General features: G+C 46.6%; 1 protein-coding gene across 1 annotated transcript in view; it reads right to left on the reverse strand.

The window, feature by feature from the left end:
* Nucleotides 1-17,485, reverse strand: part of LOC127586313 (MAP/microtubule affinity-regulating kinase 4-like) — a 113,044-nt gene extending 95,559 nt beyond the window's left edge. Inside the window, 1 exon segment of the mRNA XM_052044159.1 lies at nt 16,827-17,485. Within this exon segment, the coding sequence (XP_051900119.1) occupies nt 16,827-16,877 (51 nt within the window). The 5' untranslated portion in view covers nt 16,878-17,485.
* Nucleotides 17,486-20,003: the final 2,518 nt, after the last annotated feature.

Here is a 20,003-nt window from a genome sequence, read left to right on the forward strand (position 1 = left end):
CTCCATACATGGCAAACCACTAAAAGAATATGAAAGCACAAAGTATTTTTCCCAGGGAGGAGGGGTGCGAAAAACAAGAGGGCATAGGTTTAAGATCAGAGGCGAGAGATTTAAGAGGGACATCAGGGGCAGCTTCACGCAAAGGGTGGTGCGTATTTGGAACGAGCTGCCAGAAATAGTGGTTGAGGCGGGCACATTAGCAACGTTTAAAAGCCATCTAGGTAAGTACGTGGATAGGAGAGGCTTAGAAGGCTATGGGCCAAATGTGGGCAGATGGGACCAGCTCGCTGGGCAACACAGTTGGCATGGATGAGTTGGGTCAAAGGGCCTGTTTCCATGCTGTATGACTCCAATAGGGACCAGGCCTCCTTGATCTCTCCTAATACAACAGACCCATCCATCATCCTAGTGAATCATCACTCCACTCCCTCTACAACAAATACATCCTTTTTTTTTGAGGTAAATCAGACCAAAACCATACCCAATACTCCAGGTGCAGTCTCACCAACATCATGTACATTTGCAGCAAGACTTCTCATTTTCATCTCCAAACCCTCTTGTATTGATGGATAACAAACATTTGCCTTCCTAATCACTGGATACATCTGCACGTTGGCTTTTGGAGACTTTTATACAAGGATACCCAGTCCCTTTGAACTCCAACGCTATCCAATCTCTCACCATTTCAACCAATACTCTGCTTCACATTTACTCTGCTTTCTGCCTTACACTTTTTCCAAGGAGGGTGGGACAGAAAGATTTGGGAGGGATTCCAAAAGTTTTGGGCTACTTTGTTCTTCATCTATTTACAGAATGGCATCTGTCCCAGTTTGAATTTCAGTGTATTTTTCTTTTGCTTTAAACCATCTCTAGAAGCAGCTCATCCTGCTGGGTCTGCTAGTAGCCATTTTGTTGGCATTTATGTTTCAATGTACTTCTAAGTCATGTAGAAATCGTGTCTCATTTGCTCCATGAGTCACGCTCAAAGAAAAAAAAACAGCTTCTTTTTATTACATTATTCTATTTATACACATTTTGCTGCTTCACAGCCCCTGTAACGTACTGCAGCGTGAGTGAGTGGGCTCCAGGAGTTGTATTTAAAAACCAACATTTCTCCTTTTCGTCTGCCTGCCCACTGACTTGCTATATTTCCAGCTTCCTGTGGGATGGTTCCCCAAACAAAGCAGAGTGCCTCATCACCAGTTCTCTGAGACAGGCACCGAGACCTCGCTGGTGGGAGAGACCCTCCCCGTCAGATCTTTCCTGCACAGCCGGAGACCATGCCCCACCACATGCTGCCCTCGAGGTGGCCGAGGTGTGGATGAGGCAACTGTCCACATCCTTGTGAACCCGTGCGCTTGCTGAGAAGGTCTGGAAAGGGAATGCAGTGGTCTTCGTCGAGGTCTGCGCCAACCAGCTGCGAAACACAGGATCCTGTGTTCTACAGGCGGTTCCCAGGTTCGAGCACCGAGACGAACATCTGCTGCTGGAAGATCATCAACTGGTGAAGAGCACAAGATGTCCACAAACAAAAGGCTCTACTTTCTTAGAAGCTGAAGAAGATACTGCACATCACCAAATACTCTAACCAACAGATGCACTTTTGAAAGTATCCTGATTGGTTGCATCATGGTCCGGGACGGAAATTCCAACCATGCAAGAGGCGGCAGAGAGCAGTGGACACAGCCTGGTCCATCACGGGCACAGCCCTCCCTACCACTGACAGCATCTACAGGAGGTGCTGCCTCAAGAAGGCAGCATCTATCGTCAAGGATCCCCACCATCTGGGCCATGGCCTCTTCTCGCTGCTACCATCGGGCAGGTGGTACAGAAGCCTGAAGTCCCACACCACCAGGTTCAGGAACAGCTACTTCCCTTCAACCAGCCATTTCTTGAACCAAATGGCTCAACCCTAATCACTACCGTCACAACTGTCAGGTTTTTGAACAACCCTAACCCTACCTCAGCAATGGAACACTACGGACCACCTCTCGCACTGCCACGGACCTGTCTCTGGTTGTGTTTTTTTGCACTAATGTCTTGCTTTGTAAAGTCTTGCTTCTCTTCACTGTCTTGTTTATTTTTTGTGTGTTGTCTGTACCTATGTGCCTGTGGTGCTGCTGCAGCCAAATTTTTCATTGTACCTGTACCTCACTGTACTTGTGCACATCACAATAAACTCGATTAGACTCCAATGATGCTGACTGGCACATTCCAGGGTGCAGGAGGATGTGCTGAGGGATGCACTGACATCACAAAGGGTGTTTTACTTTAAAGCCCTTTTTTTTTAAAGTTTTTTTTTAACAAGAGCAAGTTCTCCAACACTACATCAAATTATGACAGACTACAACAACAACTAAACTTCAGCTAAATTATGATGTTACCATCCTGATCCAAGAGGCACTGGGTTCCCTGCCGCGCCCAACGGTCTTGGAACACCGCCAGGGTGCCCCTGCATAGGCTGTGTGGGGGAAGGACCTGTCACCACTGAACACTGAGGGATGGGTGCAGTCACTGCAAAGGTTCAGTGATGCAACACCACAGCGTAGGGCTGTCTTGTCACTGCACACTAATTAGTTGTAACATGTGTCAAAACCCCACAAACTACAACGTAACTGATGACGAGCTAATGTTAAGTAACGGAAGAACTTGCCTTGTTATGGAAATGTTGACTTGATTGTTCTGGTTTGCACTATTTTGAATTTTTTTAAGCACATTTTAAAATGTAATGAAATCTACCAGTCCGGGTCTCTTCCCTCTCCTGATGGTGCAGACATTTGGAATCAGAAGGTTGCAGGTTCGAGCCCCGTTCTGGTCAGCTGAGGCCAAACAAAAATCCAGGCTGACACTCCCAGTGAAGTGGAGATGGGGGTGCCACACCGTCAGAGGTGGCCTCTTTCAGAGCAGATGTTAAACCGAAGCTTCTGTCTGAAGACACAGGTCCCGCGGACACTGCTTTGAAGAGGAAAAGTGGCATTCCCTCCAGGAACCATAATTTGCCCCGCATTTGATGGGGATCGGGACCAGACGCTGATCTGGCCCAGTTTCACATTGCCGCTTGTGGGATCTTGCTGTGCATAAATTGGCTGCCATACTTCAAAGCTCCCCTCATTGGCTCAAAGCACTCAGGGACTCTCTGACATGGATGACAAAGGTGATATACAAGGACAGAGAGCATGTAGACTGGCTTTCCTGGAGGGATCATCGAATGAAGCCATTTGGGAAGAACTTGGGAATAAGAGAGGGGCGATCTCTTTGCTGGGATTATACATTAGGCCATCCAATAGTCCGCAAGAGCAGATATATAAGCAAATCGCAGAAAGGTGCAAGAGTAACAGGGTTATATCAGTGAGTGGTTTTTAACTTTCCCAATATTGACTGGGATTTCCATTGTGCAAGGTGCTTAGATGGGACATAGTTTGTTCAATGCATCCAGGAGAGTTTTTTGAGACAATACGTAGATAGTCCTTCTGGAGAGGGGACAACACTCAACCTTATCTTAGGAAATGAAACTGGGCAGGTGGCGGAAGTGTTGGTAGGGGAACACTTTGGGAACAGTGATCATAATTCTGCAAGTTCCAAGGTAGTTACGGAACAGGATAAGGTTGGTCCTCAAGATCTTGAATTGGAGGAATGCAGATTTCAATAGCGCAAGAGAGGACCTGGCGAAAATACATTGGAAGCAGATGCCTGTGGATAAGACAACAGCTTACAAGTGGGCGTCTTTTAAGACAGATTTAGTAAGAGTTCAGGGACAGTGTGTTCCGCTAAGGGTGAAAGGCAACGATGGCAAGGTTAGGAAACCTTGGCTGACAACGGATATTGAAGGTTCGATCAAGAAGAAAAAAAAGCAAATGGCAGCTGTAGACAAATGGAATCACAGGGGTCTCTTGATAAGTATAGTGTGTGTAGGAGAGAAAAAATATAGGAGTATAAAAACAGGCCATGAAATATCCTTGGTTAGTAAGAATCCCAATACATTCTACAAGTATAGAAGAGCAAGACGAAAGTCAGGGAAAGAGCAATATGGGTAACGTCCTAACTGAATACTTCTCATCTATATTCACCAAGAAGCACGTGGAAGATGGAGAGACTAGGGAGGGGTACGTGGATAATTTGGAGCAGGTCCAAATTAAGGAGGAGAAGGCATTAGATGTCATGAAATGCATGCAGGTTGATAAATCCCCAAGGCCAAATGAGATCCATCCTCAGATGCAATGGGAAGCAAGGGAGGAGATGACTGGGGTCCTGATAGAGGTTTCTGCATCTACACTAGCCACAGGTGAGGTGCCAGAAGACTGTAGGATGCTGTTCCTTTAATTGAGGAGTGCAGCAAGGATAACAACAGACCAGTGAGCCTTGCGTCAGTGGGGAGGGAAATTATTGCAGAAATTCCTAAGGAGTTATGTACATTTGGAATGGCAGGGATTGATCAGGGAGAGTCAGCATGGCTTTGTGCAGGGGAAATCCTGCCTCACTAATTTGATCAAGTTTTTTTTTGAGGAGGTAACTAAGAACATTGATAAAGGCAGGGCAGTAGATGTTGGCTACATGGTCTTCGGTAAAGCATTTAGCAAGGTCCCACATGGTCGGCTGGTTCAGATGGTTACGGCACAGGGATTCAAGGCAAGCTGGTTAAGTAGATCTAAAATTGGCTTGGTAATAGGAGGAAGAGGTAGTGGTGGTTGATTGCTTTTCTGATTGTAAGTTGAGACCAGTGGTATACCAGAGGGATTGGTGCTGGACCCTTGTCGTTTGTGATGTATATTAATGACTTGGATGCCAATGTAGGAGGTATGAATGGCAAATCCAAGGACAATATGAAAGTTGGTGGTGTTGTGGATTGTGAGGAAGGCTGTCAAGGTCTACAGCAGGATATACTTCAGATGGAAAGTTGGACGGAGCATTGGCAGATGGAACTTAATGCCTAGGAGTGCAAAGTCATGCATTCCGTGAAGTCAGCTAAGGGGAGTTCGTATATGGTAGGGCATCAAGGAATATTGATGAACAGAGAGACCTTGTGGTTCAAGTCCATAGTTTTCTGAAAGTTGCAATACAGGCAGATAAGCTGGTGAAGATGGCATATGGCATGCTTGCCTTCACAGGTCAGGGCTAGAATGTAGAAGTTGGGGTGTCATCTTGCAAGTTCACATAACACTGGTCAGACCGCACTTGGAGTATAGTGCGTAGTTCCAGTCTGTATCCTATAGAAAGGATGTAGTTACACTGGAGAAAGCGCAGAGGAGATTCCCCAGGATGTTGCCTGGATTGGACGACTTTAAGTCATGGGGAGAGATTGGATAGGCTTGTTTTCCCTGGAGCGGAGGAGGTAGTGGGGTGACCAGATAGCGGTATTTAAATTATGAGTGGCATAGATTGGGTAGATAGAATCTTTTCCCCCCATGGTAGACAAACCAAAAACAAGAGAGCACAGGTTGAAGCTGAGGGGCAAAAAGGTTAGCGTGGTGGGCCAAAGGGCCTGTTTCTGTGTTGTACAATTCTGTGACACTGTGCAAGAGCGAAATCACCCTTACTGCAATGTGTCTGGTGATTTTGATCGGAGTTCTGAGAACACAATCAATGGTGGGGCATCTGACCAGAGAGGGAAGGGCTGCCATTACATCTGGGCCAAATGCCCTCTAAGAGGGTGCAATCATTGATGCAGACAAATGGGCAGCGCTTCCGCTGCCAGACCTGCCCACGTCCTTTCGAAAACACAGAGCGAAGGGCTGAATCCACAAAGAAAAATTCTGGATGTCTCTCACCCATTCCCTTCCTTTCACTCTTGGAGGATCCACCTCTCAGCCGGGGGATTAAATGGACAACCTTGTTCTCTCAGATGGATCCTATTATTTGGAAGGGAAACAGGAGAATTCTGCCTAGTGTCCTGGGACCAAGAGTTATCCCAAAACCAACATAAGTAAATTAATGTGCTGGTCATTTCTCATATTGCTGTTCATGGGATCTTGCTTTGCACAGTGGCTGCTGCCAACTTAGGGGAAAGATCATGCATGGTTGTAAAGGGCTGGGACATTCTGAAGGGGAGGGGGTGGCAAGGAAGGTAGTTGAGAAAGAAATGACAGTTTATTGAGTTGAGACCAAGGGTGGTGAGGAGGGGGACCATCCTCAGTTTCCTTGTCCAAAGGTCCACCCAGTGATATTCCGGGTGAATCCGAGCCGTTTCGGTTTTGTGCCAGAGGTGGCGTCATTGGGAGTCCACTGGGACCTGCAGGTGACGCAGCATCACACCAGATAGCTTGCTGACTGGTGAACCATGGACACAAAGTCCTGACACTGGGAGGGCACCCTACAGCGAATGGCCAGTCCGAGATGGTCTTCCATTGGTGGCTGCCTTGTTCCAGATAGACAGTGAGGTGGCACTTGATCAATCTGAGAACCAGCCCCACAGAGAGTAGCAAGTGCTGCTGGGGAGGGAGTTCCAGGACTTGGACCCAATGATGATAAAGGAATGGCGAGACATTACCATTGAGGATGGGGTGCAACGGAGGGGAACCTGGTGGCGGTGGTATTCCCACGGTGCCCTTGCCCTTCTTGGCAGTAGAGGCCAGTGAGGTCTTGCTGGAGGAGTGGGGTTGAGGCCGAACAGGGAAAGTCAGTCTCAGACTCGAAGGGTTGGGACAGATGGACTCCACGAGGCACTGTGTGCAGTGACTGCCCACAATGCCCCCTCCTCACTGCAGAATGCTTGGACAAACACCTGAGGAACCTACACCCAGCCAGGACTCAGTTGGGAGCAACCTCTGGGTTCGCAGGTTGAGAGTTCATCTCGGCTGACACACCCAGTGAAGGTCTGAGGTAGACGGGTTAAACCAAGTCTTTCCTCCCAGCTGGATACACCCATGTGATGCAGTGCATGGGCACCCTGGCTAATATTTATCCTCTAAAATACTGTGTCTGTGATCTTGCTGTGCACAAACTGACCATCACACTCTCTACTTTACAACCATGACTGCCCTTCACAATTACTCCATGGGCTGTGAAACGTCCTGAGATTCTGATCAGCGGTTCAGCACTGCACATCTGTCTACAGATGGTATTGACAGGACTGGAACAGGGAAAAACACACAAGAAGCAAAGGCCGCGATGTGTGGGTGGAGGAGGTGGGGACAAGAGGAGGAGCCTCACATCTTCTATCTTTGGAACTTGGTGGAGATCCAGGCCAGCTCGGGCTGATCCGTCCTCTCTCTGACCCTCCAGCTGAAAGCTACACCGGTCAAAGTCAAGGCCGAGATGTCAGTGGGTGGATGGAAACCACAGAGAAAAGATTTTGTCGCTCTCCACCCAACCGGCAGCTTCACTTAAAGAACAAGGGTAGGTTAGTATCTGTTGATGACGCTGACTCAATTGTCTGTAGCTTCCAATGCCACTTGATGATTACAGAATCTAATCCAGGGTTACATAACCGAGGAAGAGCTATGCTGTCAGAGGGATGTCTTTCAAACCGGATATTGCAAAACCACCAGAACTGCAGTAACATAATTCTATGTTATTTCTTATAAAGAGTTAATCCTGATGTCATCACAGCAGGTCAGATCCTGCGGCGAGTGACTCATCTCCTGACACTTCCCCAAATCCTATCCACCATCTACAATGCGCCAGTCAGGAGTGTGACGGAACACGCTCCACTTGCCTGGCTGAGTGTGGCTCCAACGACCCTCAACAAGCTTGGCACCATCCGGGAGAAAAGCAAATCTCTTGATTGGCACCCCATTCCCTCAATGGTGAACAGTGGTTGCAGCACCTACCAGCTAGTTACTTGCCCAGGCTCCTCCAAAAGTTCCGCCCCAAACCATCCAGGAAGGACAAAGGCATAGGAACACCACCACTTGGAGGTTCCCCTCGCAACTGCGTGCAATTTGAAGTCTATCGCAGGGCCTCCACTGGCGCTGGGTCTAAATCCTGGACTTTCCCTCCCCGAAAGCACCGTGGGAGCGCCTTCCTTCTCAAGGGCAGAAAATGCTGGCCTTGCCAGCAAGACCACCTCCCAGAAAGGAATAACAAAACTGTAGCTCGGATAACCGTGAGCAGGAGCGGGACAACTGGTTAGTTACGGCACCATTGTTGGTAAGGGGCTCAACTCTGCTTTACGCACCTCAAGAATTTTGGTCATAGGTAGACTGGGGTAATTATCAGCTTGGGTCACCAAACTGGGCCTCGTCCCTCCTCCACCACTGCCCACCCTTCCCTGCCTACACTACCCCACAAATATACCACAGAACATTACAACAGATCACTTGTATCCTCTCGAGGTAGTGAGGGCCTTCCTTCAGCATCTCGCCCAAAAAAAATGTACCTAGAGCAGAGCAGAACTCCCTCTGTACTGCAGATACTTGAGTCTCTGGAAGGGGCCTGAACCCTCAAACTTCTGGTTCGGAGGCAAGAGTGGGAACACAGGGCAAAATCTGAAGTGTCTACTCCCTCAAACCCAGCACGTTAGGTTAGGGGGGTGTTGGGTGGAAGGGTCTGCAAAGAAGGTCTCTCTCTGCAGTCTCTCATCCTATCGGAAAACCCTTTCATTCAAGAGAAAACAATCCCGAGGCAGAACTAAGCAAAAACATTACACTATCTGCATAAAATTTTCATTTTATGGAATTAATTCAAATGTCTTTATTTGCTTTGTTGCAACACTGCGACACAGGTAAAGGGGACCACTTCCATTGCCTGCACCTCAACTCATTCTGCTGAGGCAAGGGTTGTCAACTCAGCTCAGGTCCATTCCTGGAGGACACATCACACGTCCCACCTCCAATCCCGCCCCCAGACTCTTACCATTGGATGCCCAACATGTCCATCCTCAGGTAGCCCCACCTTCCAATATCTAATTGGCTGATTTTTTTGATTGTCAGACAACCTTTTATATGTTCCCCATGAAAGACGTACCCGAAATGTGAACTCTCTCTCTCCACAGATGCTGCCTGACCTGCTGAGTATTTCCAGTGTCTGCCTTTAACTCAGATTTACATCAGCAATATTTTGCTGTCAGAAACTTTTTATTCCATCTTTCCCATGGGCAATATTTTTTTCAGCTAATAAACTCAATGATTCAAACAATATAAATGCACATTTTGTTTCCTCAAACCTCTCGGACTTTCCTCCAGACATTACTCATGCTGGGGAATATAATTTTCGATTGCTGGTTCTCCCAGGCTGGGTAGGAGGGAATCCCACCCAGTCCTGAGTCACCCTACCCACAGCAGAGGTTACAGACAAGGCCAACTCGCCCTCTTCAAAGATGTTCACCAACCTGGTAACCTGGAGAGTTAACAAGATACCAGTGTGGGCTGAACAGGGAGTGAAGGCCCATCTACAGAGCACTGTTATGTACTGCCAGGAGAAGGGCAGCATAGGTTAGGCAGAGTGAAGCTCCCTCTACACTGTCCCATCACACACTCTTTGGGCATGGACAACATGGGTCAGATACAGAGTAAAGCTCCCTCTACACTGTCTCATCAAACTCTCCCAGTGCAGGGACTGTACGGGCTAGATACAGAGTAAAGCTCCCTCTACACTGTCACATCAAAGACCCCACCCACCTGGGTCATTCTCTCTTCCATTAGGTATAAGATACAAGAGCCTGAGGGCACATACCACCAGGCTTAAGGTCAACTTCTACCCCACTGTGATAAGACTATTGAATGGTTCCCTTATACGATGAGATGGATTCTGACCTCACGATCTACCTTGTTGTGACCTTGCACCTTATTGCACTGCACTTTCTGTAGCTGTGACACTTTACTCTGTACTGTTATTGTTTTTACCTGTACTACCTCAATGCACTCTGTACTAACTCAATGTAACTGCACTGTGTAATGAATTGATCTGTATGATCGGTATGCAAGACAAGTTTTTCACTGTACCTCAGTACAAGTGACAATAATAAACCAATACCAATCACACATTCCCAGGGTTAGATACAGAGTAAAGCTCCCTCTACACTGTCCCGTCACACACTCCCAGGGCAGGGACAGCACGGGTCAGAGACAGAGCGAGGCTCCCTCTGCTCTCCTGTCATAATTTCCGGGTACGACGCTAATCTAATTCTTCTCAACCCTTACTGGCAGAGCTTTGCCTTCCCGGAATGCTGACGCCGAGACGTGGGAAGTGGTCCATGTTTTCCAAGGACTCTCCAGCATGACAAAGGGCCATTGTTGAAGAGAGTTCAAGAGTGTGGAACATCATAAGGCAGCGAGGGGCCCCGTGGGTGAGGAGGGAAGGCTCCATCACCTCAGTTTTGCCTATTGAAAGGTCTGAGGGATATCACATGACTAAGGCTCTCGAGCTATTAAGGGCAGACGGCTGTGTTAATTCAAACACTCCACTTGGGCAGTGAGCACACAATAGGTTCAAGCATAATGAAGGAACAAGACCGAGTTAAGCACGATGTATTTTCAAACAACATTTTGGAATAAAAGCCCAGAGAGAGACAAAAATAGGCAATACCCATCAGGCATTTACAAGAGTAGATTAATCAAGCTACAATAATATACCTGTAAATTATGACAGGGCAGCACAGAGGAAGCTTTACTCTGTATCTAACCAATACTGTCCCTGCCCTGGGAGTGTGTGATGGGACGGTGTAGAGGGAACTTTACTCTGTATCTGACCCATACTGTTCCTGCTCTGGGCGTGTGTGATGGGACGGTGTAGAGGGAACTTTACTCTGTATCGAATCTATGCTGCTTATGCCTTGGGAGTGTGTGACTGGGCAGTGTAGAGGGAGATTTACTCTGTGTCTAACTGCTGTACCTGTGATGGAAGAATGTGTGTTGGGGTGATGTATAGCGAGCTTTATTCTCTATCTGGCCCATACTGTTGTTGCCCTGGGAGTGTCTGCTGGGACAGTATAGAGGGTGTTTTATTCTGTGTCTAACCCATGTATTTTTTTTTAAAAGATTTACAATACCTACATTATTTTCAAATTAAAACATTATCATCCTGTTCAGGATGTGCCCCAGTCCATCATATGACAGCCTCCCCTCCATTGACTCCGTCTACACTTCCCGCTGCCTCAGGAAAACGGCCAACATCATCAAAGGTCCTTCCCACCCCGGACATTCTCTCTTCTCCCCCCCTTCCTCTGGGTAGAATATACAAAAGCTTGAGAACACGTACCACCAGGCTCAAGGACAGCTTTTATCAGACTCTTGGACGGACTTCTTGTACGTTGATGTTTTTTTGTGAATGTTGTGCATCTGATGCCTTGTGCCTGTGATGCTGCTGCAAGTAAGTTTCTCACTGGACCTGTGCCGATGACAATAAACTTGACTTTGACTACGTGCTAAAGATGAACTCTTGATCTCTCAGTCTATCTCGTCGTGGCCCTTGCACTTTATTTGTCTACCTGCATCTTGTACGACTAAAATGTGTCATCTCAACTTGTGTACTCAACGCCTCAGCCGATGAAGGCAAGCATGTCATAAACCTTCTTCATCACCCAGTCAACCTGCGTTGCCACTTTCGGGGAACTATGTACTTGTACTCCAAGATCTCTCCCTTCAGCAACACTCCCTGGGGCCCTGCCTTTCCCCGTGTATGTCCTGGCCTGCTTTAACTTTCCAAAATGCAATGTGCAAACTAAATTCCACCTTCCATTTCCTTGCCCATTTTCCCAGTCAAGCTAGATCCTATCGTAACCTTGGCCAACCTTTTTTCACTGTCCACTATACCAACAATTTCAGTGTAATCTGCAATCTTACCAACAATACCACCTACATTCTCATCCAATTTGTTAGTACTTACATGACCACAGAGGAGCGGCACTAATCCCTGATCACAGGACTCCAATCTAAAAAAAACCCTCCACTACCACCAAGTCAATTTTGTATCCAACTGGCTAGCTCACCTTGGATCCTATGTATTCTGACCTTGCTGAACTCATTGTTTCTCCCTCCCCGGATACTTCCCGACCTGCTGAGTATTTCCAGCATTTTCTGTTTTTACTTCAGATTTCCGACATTTGCATCTTTGATTACTGCAGCACATTCTAACAGACTCCCATCCTAGCCTCCCTTTCCTGTTCATCTCTCTGTCCTATCTTTTGGACCGACCTTTGGTTGACCCCCTCCTTGTGACAGCGAGTTCCACTTTCTCCCTGCTCTTCAGGGAATAAGGTTCTCCTGAATTTCCTGCTGGTTTTATTAATGACCGTGTTATATTGAGAGCATCTCACACCAGCCTCCCTCAGAAGTGGGAACATCTTCTCGACCTCTCCTCTGGTCACTTGAGGTTGAGGGTGAACTGTGTCTACTCCAGAAATAGGAGGAGGGAGATTGGGGGATGGGGGAGGATAACCAGTGCATCCCAGCTACACTCAGACTTCACAAGGTGAGGTCAAGGGTAAGGGGACCTAGATGACTGGAGATCAGGCTTTGCTGCATGGATTTTGCATACACGCACACACACACAGTGCAGCAGAGAGCAGAGTCAGTAAAGCGTTTGCCTCACAGCACCAACAACTGGGTTCGATCCCAACCTCGGGCACTGTCTGTGTGTGGAGTTTGCACGTTTTCCATGTGACCGCGTGGGTTTCCCCCAGGTGCTCCGGTTCCCTCCCCACATCCCACAAACGTGTGGGTTGGTGGGTTAATTGGCTGCTGTAAATTGCCCCTAGTGTGTAGGTGAGGGGTGGGATCTGCGGTAATTGTCAGGAATGTGGGGAGAATAAAAAGAGATTAGAGCATGATTAGGTACTTGTTGGTCAGTACAGACTCAGTGGGCTGAAGGGCCTGTTTCTGTGCTGCATGAGGACAAAATACCCAGACACACACTACCCACATGTAAACCACATACAAGTACAGTCACACACAATCCTCCCCACCCCACTTCCTCCACCCCCTCCCTCAACACCTTGTTCTCCCCTTACCCAACCTTCTCCCAAATTCTCCCCACCCTACAGCTACCCTGTCAAAGGCTTTAAGATCAGTTAAGACATCTCACAAGTCAACCCTCAGCCCCCACTTTTCCAGAGGACAGCCCAACCAATTCCATCTTTCCCAAGTCGAGAAACTCTGGGTTCCAGCGTTGTCCTTACAAATTGATTTACAGACCTTCCTCGGAGGTTCCAAGCCCTTATAACGGTGAATATAACTCTTCACAATACATCCTAGTTCAACCAAGGTTTTATAATGTTCAGTGCAACTCCTCTGCTTTTTGAGAATTGAACTCTTGATTCTCCCAAGACCTTTCTACTCTATGCCACTTGAACACAATCTGGAGACCATATTCAAAACAGAAGGAGTTGGGATTCAGTAGGTGGACACAACTTGCAAGAAGGAAAAGTGGGAACATGGGGGGGGAGAGAGGAAAGGTGGGGGAGAAGGAGTTAAAGATGTTTTTTTTAAACAAAAAGGAAGTTTCTTGTCTTGGAGTGGGAATCAGGGTAAGTGACTTTGGAAGAGAATTCTAGCCGAGTGCCAGGTTTCTGATGGTTGAGATACGAGAAGGCCCCATTCGGTGTACCACACAAGGAAATAGGAGCAGGAGTAAGCCACTCTGCCCCTCAAGCCCGACCTACCGTTCAACACGATCATATCTGATATGCCCCAGACCTCATCTTCTCTTCTGTGCCACTTCCCCATGGCCCTCAATTCCCTGATCTTTCAGAAAAATGCATCCACCTCCTCTTTAGATACCTCCAATGACCCAGCCTCCACAACCCTCTGAAGTAGAGGGTTCCAGAGATTCACCACTCTCTGGCGAGGTTCCTACACAACTCAGTTTTAAACGACCAGCACCTCCACTTGTAATGATGTCTCTTTATTTCAAATTTTCCTACTAATGGAAACATCTCAACATCTACTCTCTCACATTCCCCAAGTATCTTATGCTTCAATAAGATCACCCCTCATTCTTCTACGTTCCAAACAATGCAGATCTAATTTCTTTAGATCCTTATGATGGGACAATTCTCTCATCCCAGGAATTCGCCTGGTGAATGAATCTCTATTGGAGCCCCTCCAAAGCCAGTATATCCTTTCTCAAGTAAGGGGTCCAAAGCTGTGGAGAGTACTCCTGGTGTGGCTTCACCAGTAACCTGTACAATTGTAGCAATACTTCCCCATTTCTAAACTTCAAACCTCTTCTAATAAAGGCCAATGTGTTATTTGCCCTTGGTCTCTATACTTAAACAAGAATATACCTGCAACAAAATCCGCTGGAGGAACTCAGCGGGTCGAGCAGCATCTGCGCAGAAGAATCGTCTACGTTTCAGGTGGAAACCTTGCATCAGGACTAAGAGTGGGGAGGGAAGACAGCCAGTTTCTGCCGCCTCGGGAAAGCGGCCAACAGCCGAGGACCCCTCCCATCCCCATCGTTCCCTCTTCTCCCCTCTCCCAGATACAAAAGTGTGAGAACACATAGCACCAGACTGAAGCACAGCTTCTATCCCGCTGTCATAAGACCACTGAACGGAGCTCATAGGCAATAAAGATGAACTCTTGATCTCTCAACCTACGTCATCATGGCCCTTGCACTTTATTTGTCTACCTGCACTTTCTCAGTAACTGCAACACTATATTCTGCATTCTGTTTTGTTTTCCCTTTTAGACCACCTCGATGTACTTACATGTAGCATGATCTGTCTGGATAGCATGCAGACAAAAGCTTTGCACTGAATCTCGGTACCTGTGATAATAATAAACCAGCTACTGATCGAAGAGGAGCATGGTGAGACAGGGGCCAGTGGCTGACTGGTGGACTGAGGAGGGGTGTAGGATGATGGGCAGACTGAGCAAGGTAGGGGAGGGGTAGAGTTGGGCTAATAAATGGGGGCAGAGAAACAAAAAGGGCAGATGAAGTGAGGTGTGGGGAGGGAAGCGTTAAGATGAAAACCAGCAGGTACACAGCCGGAATCTGATAAGTAAGGAAGATGATAATTCAGATACTTGCACTGGAGGCAGTTCCGGGAGGAAATACTAATTTAATACTTAGGATGAAGAGGTTGTCCAATGAGGAAGAGTTGAAGGATTTGGGTCTATACAGTGGTGTTTGGGAGAATGAGACATGGCTTTACTGAAAGATGTTAGACCCCAAGGGGTTTCGATAAGGTGGACGCTGAGGGAATATTTTCCCTCACGGGGACAGTTTCAGAATCAGGAGTCACCCACCGAAGGAGACAAAGAGGAATTTCTCTCCGAGGATTGTCAACCTTTGGAATTCTCTCCCCCAGAGATGGAATCATTGAATATACTCAAGGACAGGGTGGGGATTTGGGTCTACAGGGGAGTCGAGGGTTACCGGGAACCAATAGGAAAGCAGATCTGACACCATGTGATCTCACTGAATGAGAGAGCAGGTTGGAGGGGCCAAATCCCACTGGAAGTCCAGTCAACCAGTTTGCGCATGGAGCATTCTGGATACAACCTTTGACCCAGTCAAGCAGAGAACCAAGCTTAACCTTGCAAAGTTCTTAAAAGCAATATTTGTATGTTCTAGACACTCTTGTGAGCGGTGGTGAGGGAGTGCAGTACCATCAGAGGGGCTGACTTGCTGATGAGATGTTTGCCCACTCAGGTGAATGTAAATGACCCCACAGACACTACTCTAAGAAATGAAGGATGCTCCTCGTTTTCTTACCAACCTCTCTCTCACAGCCAACACCACAAAACCAGATTACTGGATCACAGAGAGCTCTCTGCCCACCAACTGGCTGCACCATTTCCCCTTTTACAAGCAATAACCCTTGGTACCAAAAGCTGCAAAAAATGTCAGGTCACAGTGACACCTTCCTTCTCCCCAATCAAACAGAGGAATTGGGGGGGGGGGGGGGCGAGGTCCACTGGTAAAGAGATCATTACTCTGTACAGGACACCCACCTAATCCAACTGGTTGGCATCTTTGAAGGGAAAATCTACAGAATCATGGAATACGCTCCCAAAGTATCTCTGAAAACCCATGCAGCACACCAGGTTCAGGCATTCAAAATACGCAACGTATTTATGGCACATTTATAATTCATTAAGGTCTATTTATACAAGCTGCATATAATTAATATTGGTACCTTAATGATCATATCTTAATTCATAAGCTAGACAATATAGCATAACTAAATACATTAAAATATGCTAATTAAAAGCCATTGTAAATAAATTACATGTATATACAAATCTTGTATAATGCATTTTTAGTATGTATTCAGAATTCAAACAGACAGCATATCTAAATTAAGATATTCTGCATAATTAAGAGCTGTGATAAGTTAATACACGTAGATGAAATCTAAATATATACATATTAGACATGACATGTACAATTATATAAAGCTTACACAAATATAATGAATATCTGAATTATACACCATTATGTACAATTCAGATTTTATATTTGTAAATACTGTGCATTTTTCTTGTATATAATTATAGTATATTATGCAAAATAATTACATATTTTGTAATAACATACAAGATAACTACATACATCTGAGAAATGTTGTATATTTGCAATGAATATACAACCTAATATATAACGTTAAAATGTGATGGAAATATCACAAACACATTAAGATATGCATCACACATTTTGTAAATGATACGTGTAATTATTCCGACATCTATTAAGATGCAATTAAGATAATTTCCAATATAAATCGAAGGTGTAAGCGGGAGAGCACCAATACATAGATGGAAACGGCATACACATGTGTCAATACACATGACATACACACACCATACAAACGTGTGTACATATATTTTCCCATGCAGCGAGCGATCTCCGTCCGCCATGCAGTAATGCAATGTAACAACATTTCTCTCCTACCACCCCCCCCCCCCCTTTGAGAATATCGGTTCCCTCCAATGTAGGCTACTCACATGATCGAGACTCCGCTCGTTTGGGGAGGGTAACGTGAGCCTGGAAGACATCCTTTTCTCGTTCAGCGGGAGATGAACCCTTCCCAAAAAAAGAACTACACATCAATATTCATCCGAGCGAAATACACAAGACGGGGAGAATGAGGGTTTGCTCAAACCTCACCCTGTGTATCCCCCCCTCTCTCTCTCTCTGTAGAAAACAGCTTCCAATTTTTTCCAGTCCTAATTCAATACATTTTTCCACGTAGAGAAAAGCCACCCACACAACGAGAAGATGAATGAAATTCAGACGACAGGGGGGTCATTTGGATAAATATGTTGCGTTCTCTGCATCACTCCAAGTGAAACAGACACGCCAGTTAATTTCACTTCCTTGTCCAATCCAGGAACATTGCCCCTGAATGAAATCCTCTTGCCTCGTTATCCCATCGATAAAACTGGGTCTCCTCTGCTGTTTCACCCTTCCCCAGTTCCTAGGCTTGTCGGAGGGGAGAGGGACACGACAGTCCAAGAACCTCCATTGAAGGAAGGAATTGGATGTACACAGAGAGAGAGAGAGAGAGAGAGACGCCGCAAAGAAACCAACCCTCCCAACTCGAAAAGCGCAGGAAACGCGTCGGAATCAAGGCTGCCAGTGAGATTAAAGGGACCTGCCCTAGAGCGGAAAAAAAAACGGGCAAGGAAAGACAAGAGATTAAAAATAAAACTGGATTGGAAAAGGGAATTTAAAAGGCGAAGATTTCAGGTTAAAAAGACCTTGGTGCTTTACTCCAAGAGAAAAATAAAGAGGAACAGTTAGAACAAACCAGTACAGAAAAAAAAGTAGAGACAAAGCACATTTTAAATGCTTCTTTTATGTAAGAGTGGAATTTATTCAATAGCAAAGTTACTGGTGGATTTTAGATATTACACAATAAAGTCTACGCCCTGTCGATAAACCGTTACCAGTCCGTGTGTTTAAAGGCGTGAGTGCATCTTTGCCTCCTACTGATGGGGAAGGTGTTCGCCAGAAAGTTTTCTTTTGAATTTTATCGCCTGATTTGAAGAGTTTGTTTTTTAAGGCGTGGTTTCTGTTGTTGGTGCCGCAGTTTTGAACTACAAGGTCCAGAATGCGCCGCGCCGATGAAGCTCCGCCTCTTTGGCGGAAAACGCGGTGCATCCTGGGCGTTGTAGTTCTGATGTTGGGTGATCTTGACATGGGTGATTTTGCATTCAAGGTTACGATATTAAAGGTCACTGGCGTCAAAGTCCACTCTCTAAACCCAACTGCTCCAGTTTGGTTGTAATGCATATAATTTCCCCTCCCTATGCATTTTTATAATGCATATAAAACCCCCCTCCCTAGCCAAGGCGTCCTGAATGTGCCCAATGATTGGGCTGGGGGGTTGCAATTGGCTCCCTAAGTACCAGTCGGTGGGTGAGTCCCACCCCAGCGATATGAGGTGTAACTCCTAGCCCAGTGTTGAGGAAGAACAGTGTTGGATTTTGAACACTACAGCACAGTACAGGCCCTTCGGCCCACAATGTTGTGCCAACATTTTATCCTGCTCTAAGATCTATCTAACCCTTCCCTCCGACATAGCCCTCCATTTCTCTATCATTCATGTGTCTATCTGAGGGCCTCTTAAATGTCCCTAATGTATCTGCCCCCACAACCTCTGCAGGCAGTGCGTTCCACGCACCCACCACTGTGTAAAAAAAACTTACCTCTGACATCCCCCTTATTACCTACCTCCAATCACCTTAAAATTATGTCCCCTTGTGTTAGCCATTTTAGCCTGGGAAAAAGTCTCTGACTGTCCACTCGATCTATGCCTCTTATCATCTTGTACACCTCTATCAAGTCACCTCTCATCCTCCTTCTCTCCAAAGAGAAAAGCCTGAGCTCACTCAACCTATCCTCATAAGACATACTCTCCAATCCAGGCAGCATCCTGGTAAATCTCCTCTGCACCCTCTCTAAAGCTTCCACATCCTTCCTATAATGAGGCGACCAGAACTGAACACAATACTCCAAGTGTGGTCTAACTGGAGTTCTTTTGAGCTGCAACATCACCTCGTGGCTCTTGAACTCAATACCCCGACTAATGAGGGCCAACACACCATACGCCTTCTTAACAGCCCTATCGACCTGCATGGCAACCTTGAGGGATCTATGGACGTGGAACCCAGGATCCCTTTGTTCCTCCACACTGCTAAGAGTCCTGCCATTAACCTTGTATTCTGCCTTCAAGTTCAATCTCCTGAAGTGTATCACTTCACACTGTTCCCATACTATTTTCTTCTCAGAAGGAGGTCATTTGGCCCATTGAGTCTATGCTGGCTGTCGGTGAAATCCCACCTGTCCCACAAGACCACCAACTTCCTCTCAATCTTCTCCCTACGTGAGGGGCCTGTTAACCCACGGTAGTCAATAGCACGGCTTTGAGATGTGGGAAGAAACCCACTCGGCCACAGGGAGAACGTGCAAACTCCACACAGACAGCGGTGAAGGTCAGGATCGGACCTGGCTTCCCAGAAGTGGTGAGGCATCAGCCGTACTTGCTGCACAGTTGTGACACCCACCAGGACCCATCTACCCTCTCTGGGGCTAACTTGCCCTGGAGTTCTGGCCAATATTTATCCCCGGATTAAAAGAACCTGGGAACGATAACCATGGGATCTTGCTGTGCTCAAATTAGCTGACATGCACCTTTGATTACAACAGTGACTGCACTTCGAAACTCTGAAGTTGGCTGTAGAGTGCCTGGGAACTTCCCACCGCGCCTCCCCCCCCCCCCCCGAGGTTATGAATGGTGCTACAGAAATGCAGAGTCCACCTTTCATGTGCTTCAAAGGAACCAGAACAACCTTCAGAGAGGATTTCTGTTTACAAAAAAAAGTAAGAAAATAGGAGCAGGAGTAGGCCACTCGGCCCCTCAAGCCTGCCCCGCCGTTCAATACGATCATGGTTGATCTACACTGGTCTCATCTCCTCTTCTATTGAGTTTAGGAGTTGGGATGTTATGGTGAGGTTGTATAAGACATTAGTGAGGCCAAATTTGGAGTCTTGTGTGCAGTTCTGGTCACCTAACTATAGGAAGGATATTAGTGAGATTGAAAGAGTGCAGAGGAGATTTACTAGAATGTTGCTGGGTCTTCAGGAGTTGAGTTACAGGGAAAGAATGAACAGGTTAG

Source organism: Pristis pectinata, chromosome 35 (assembly GCF_009764475.1).
Source record: "Pristis pectinata isolate sPriPec2 chromosome 35, sPriPec2.1.pri, whole genome shotgun sequence".
NCBI classification, from domain to species: Eukaryota; Metazoa; Chordata; class Chondrichthyes; order Rhinopristiformes; family Pristidae; genus Pristis; species Pristis pectinata.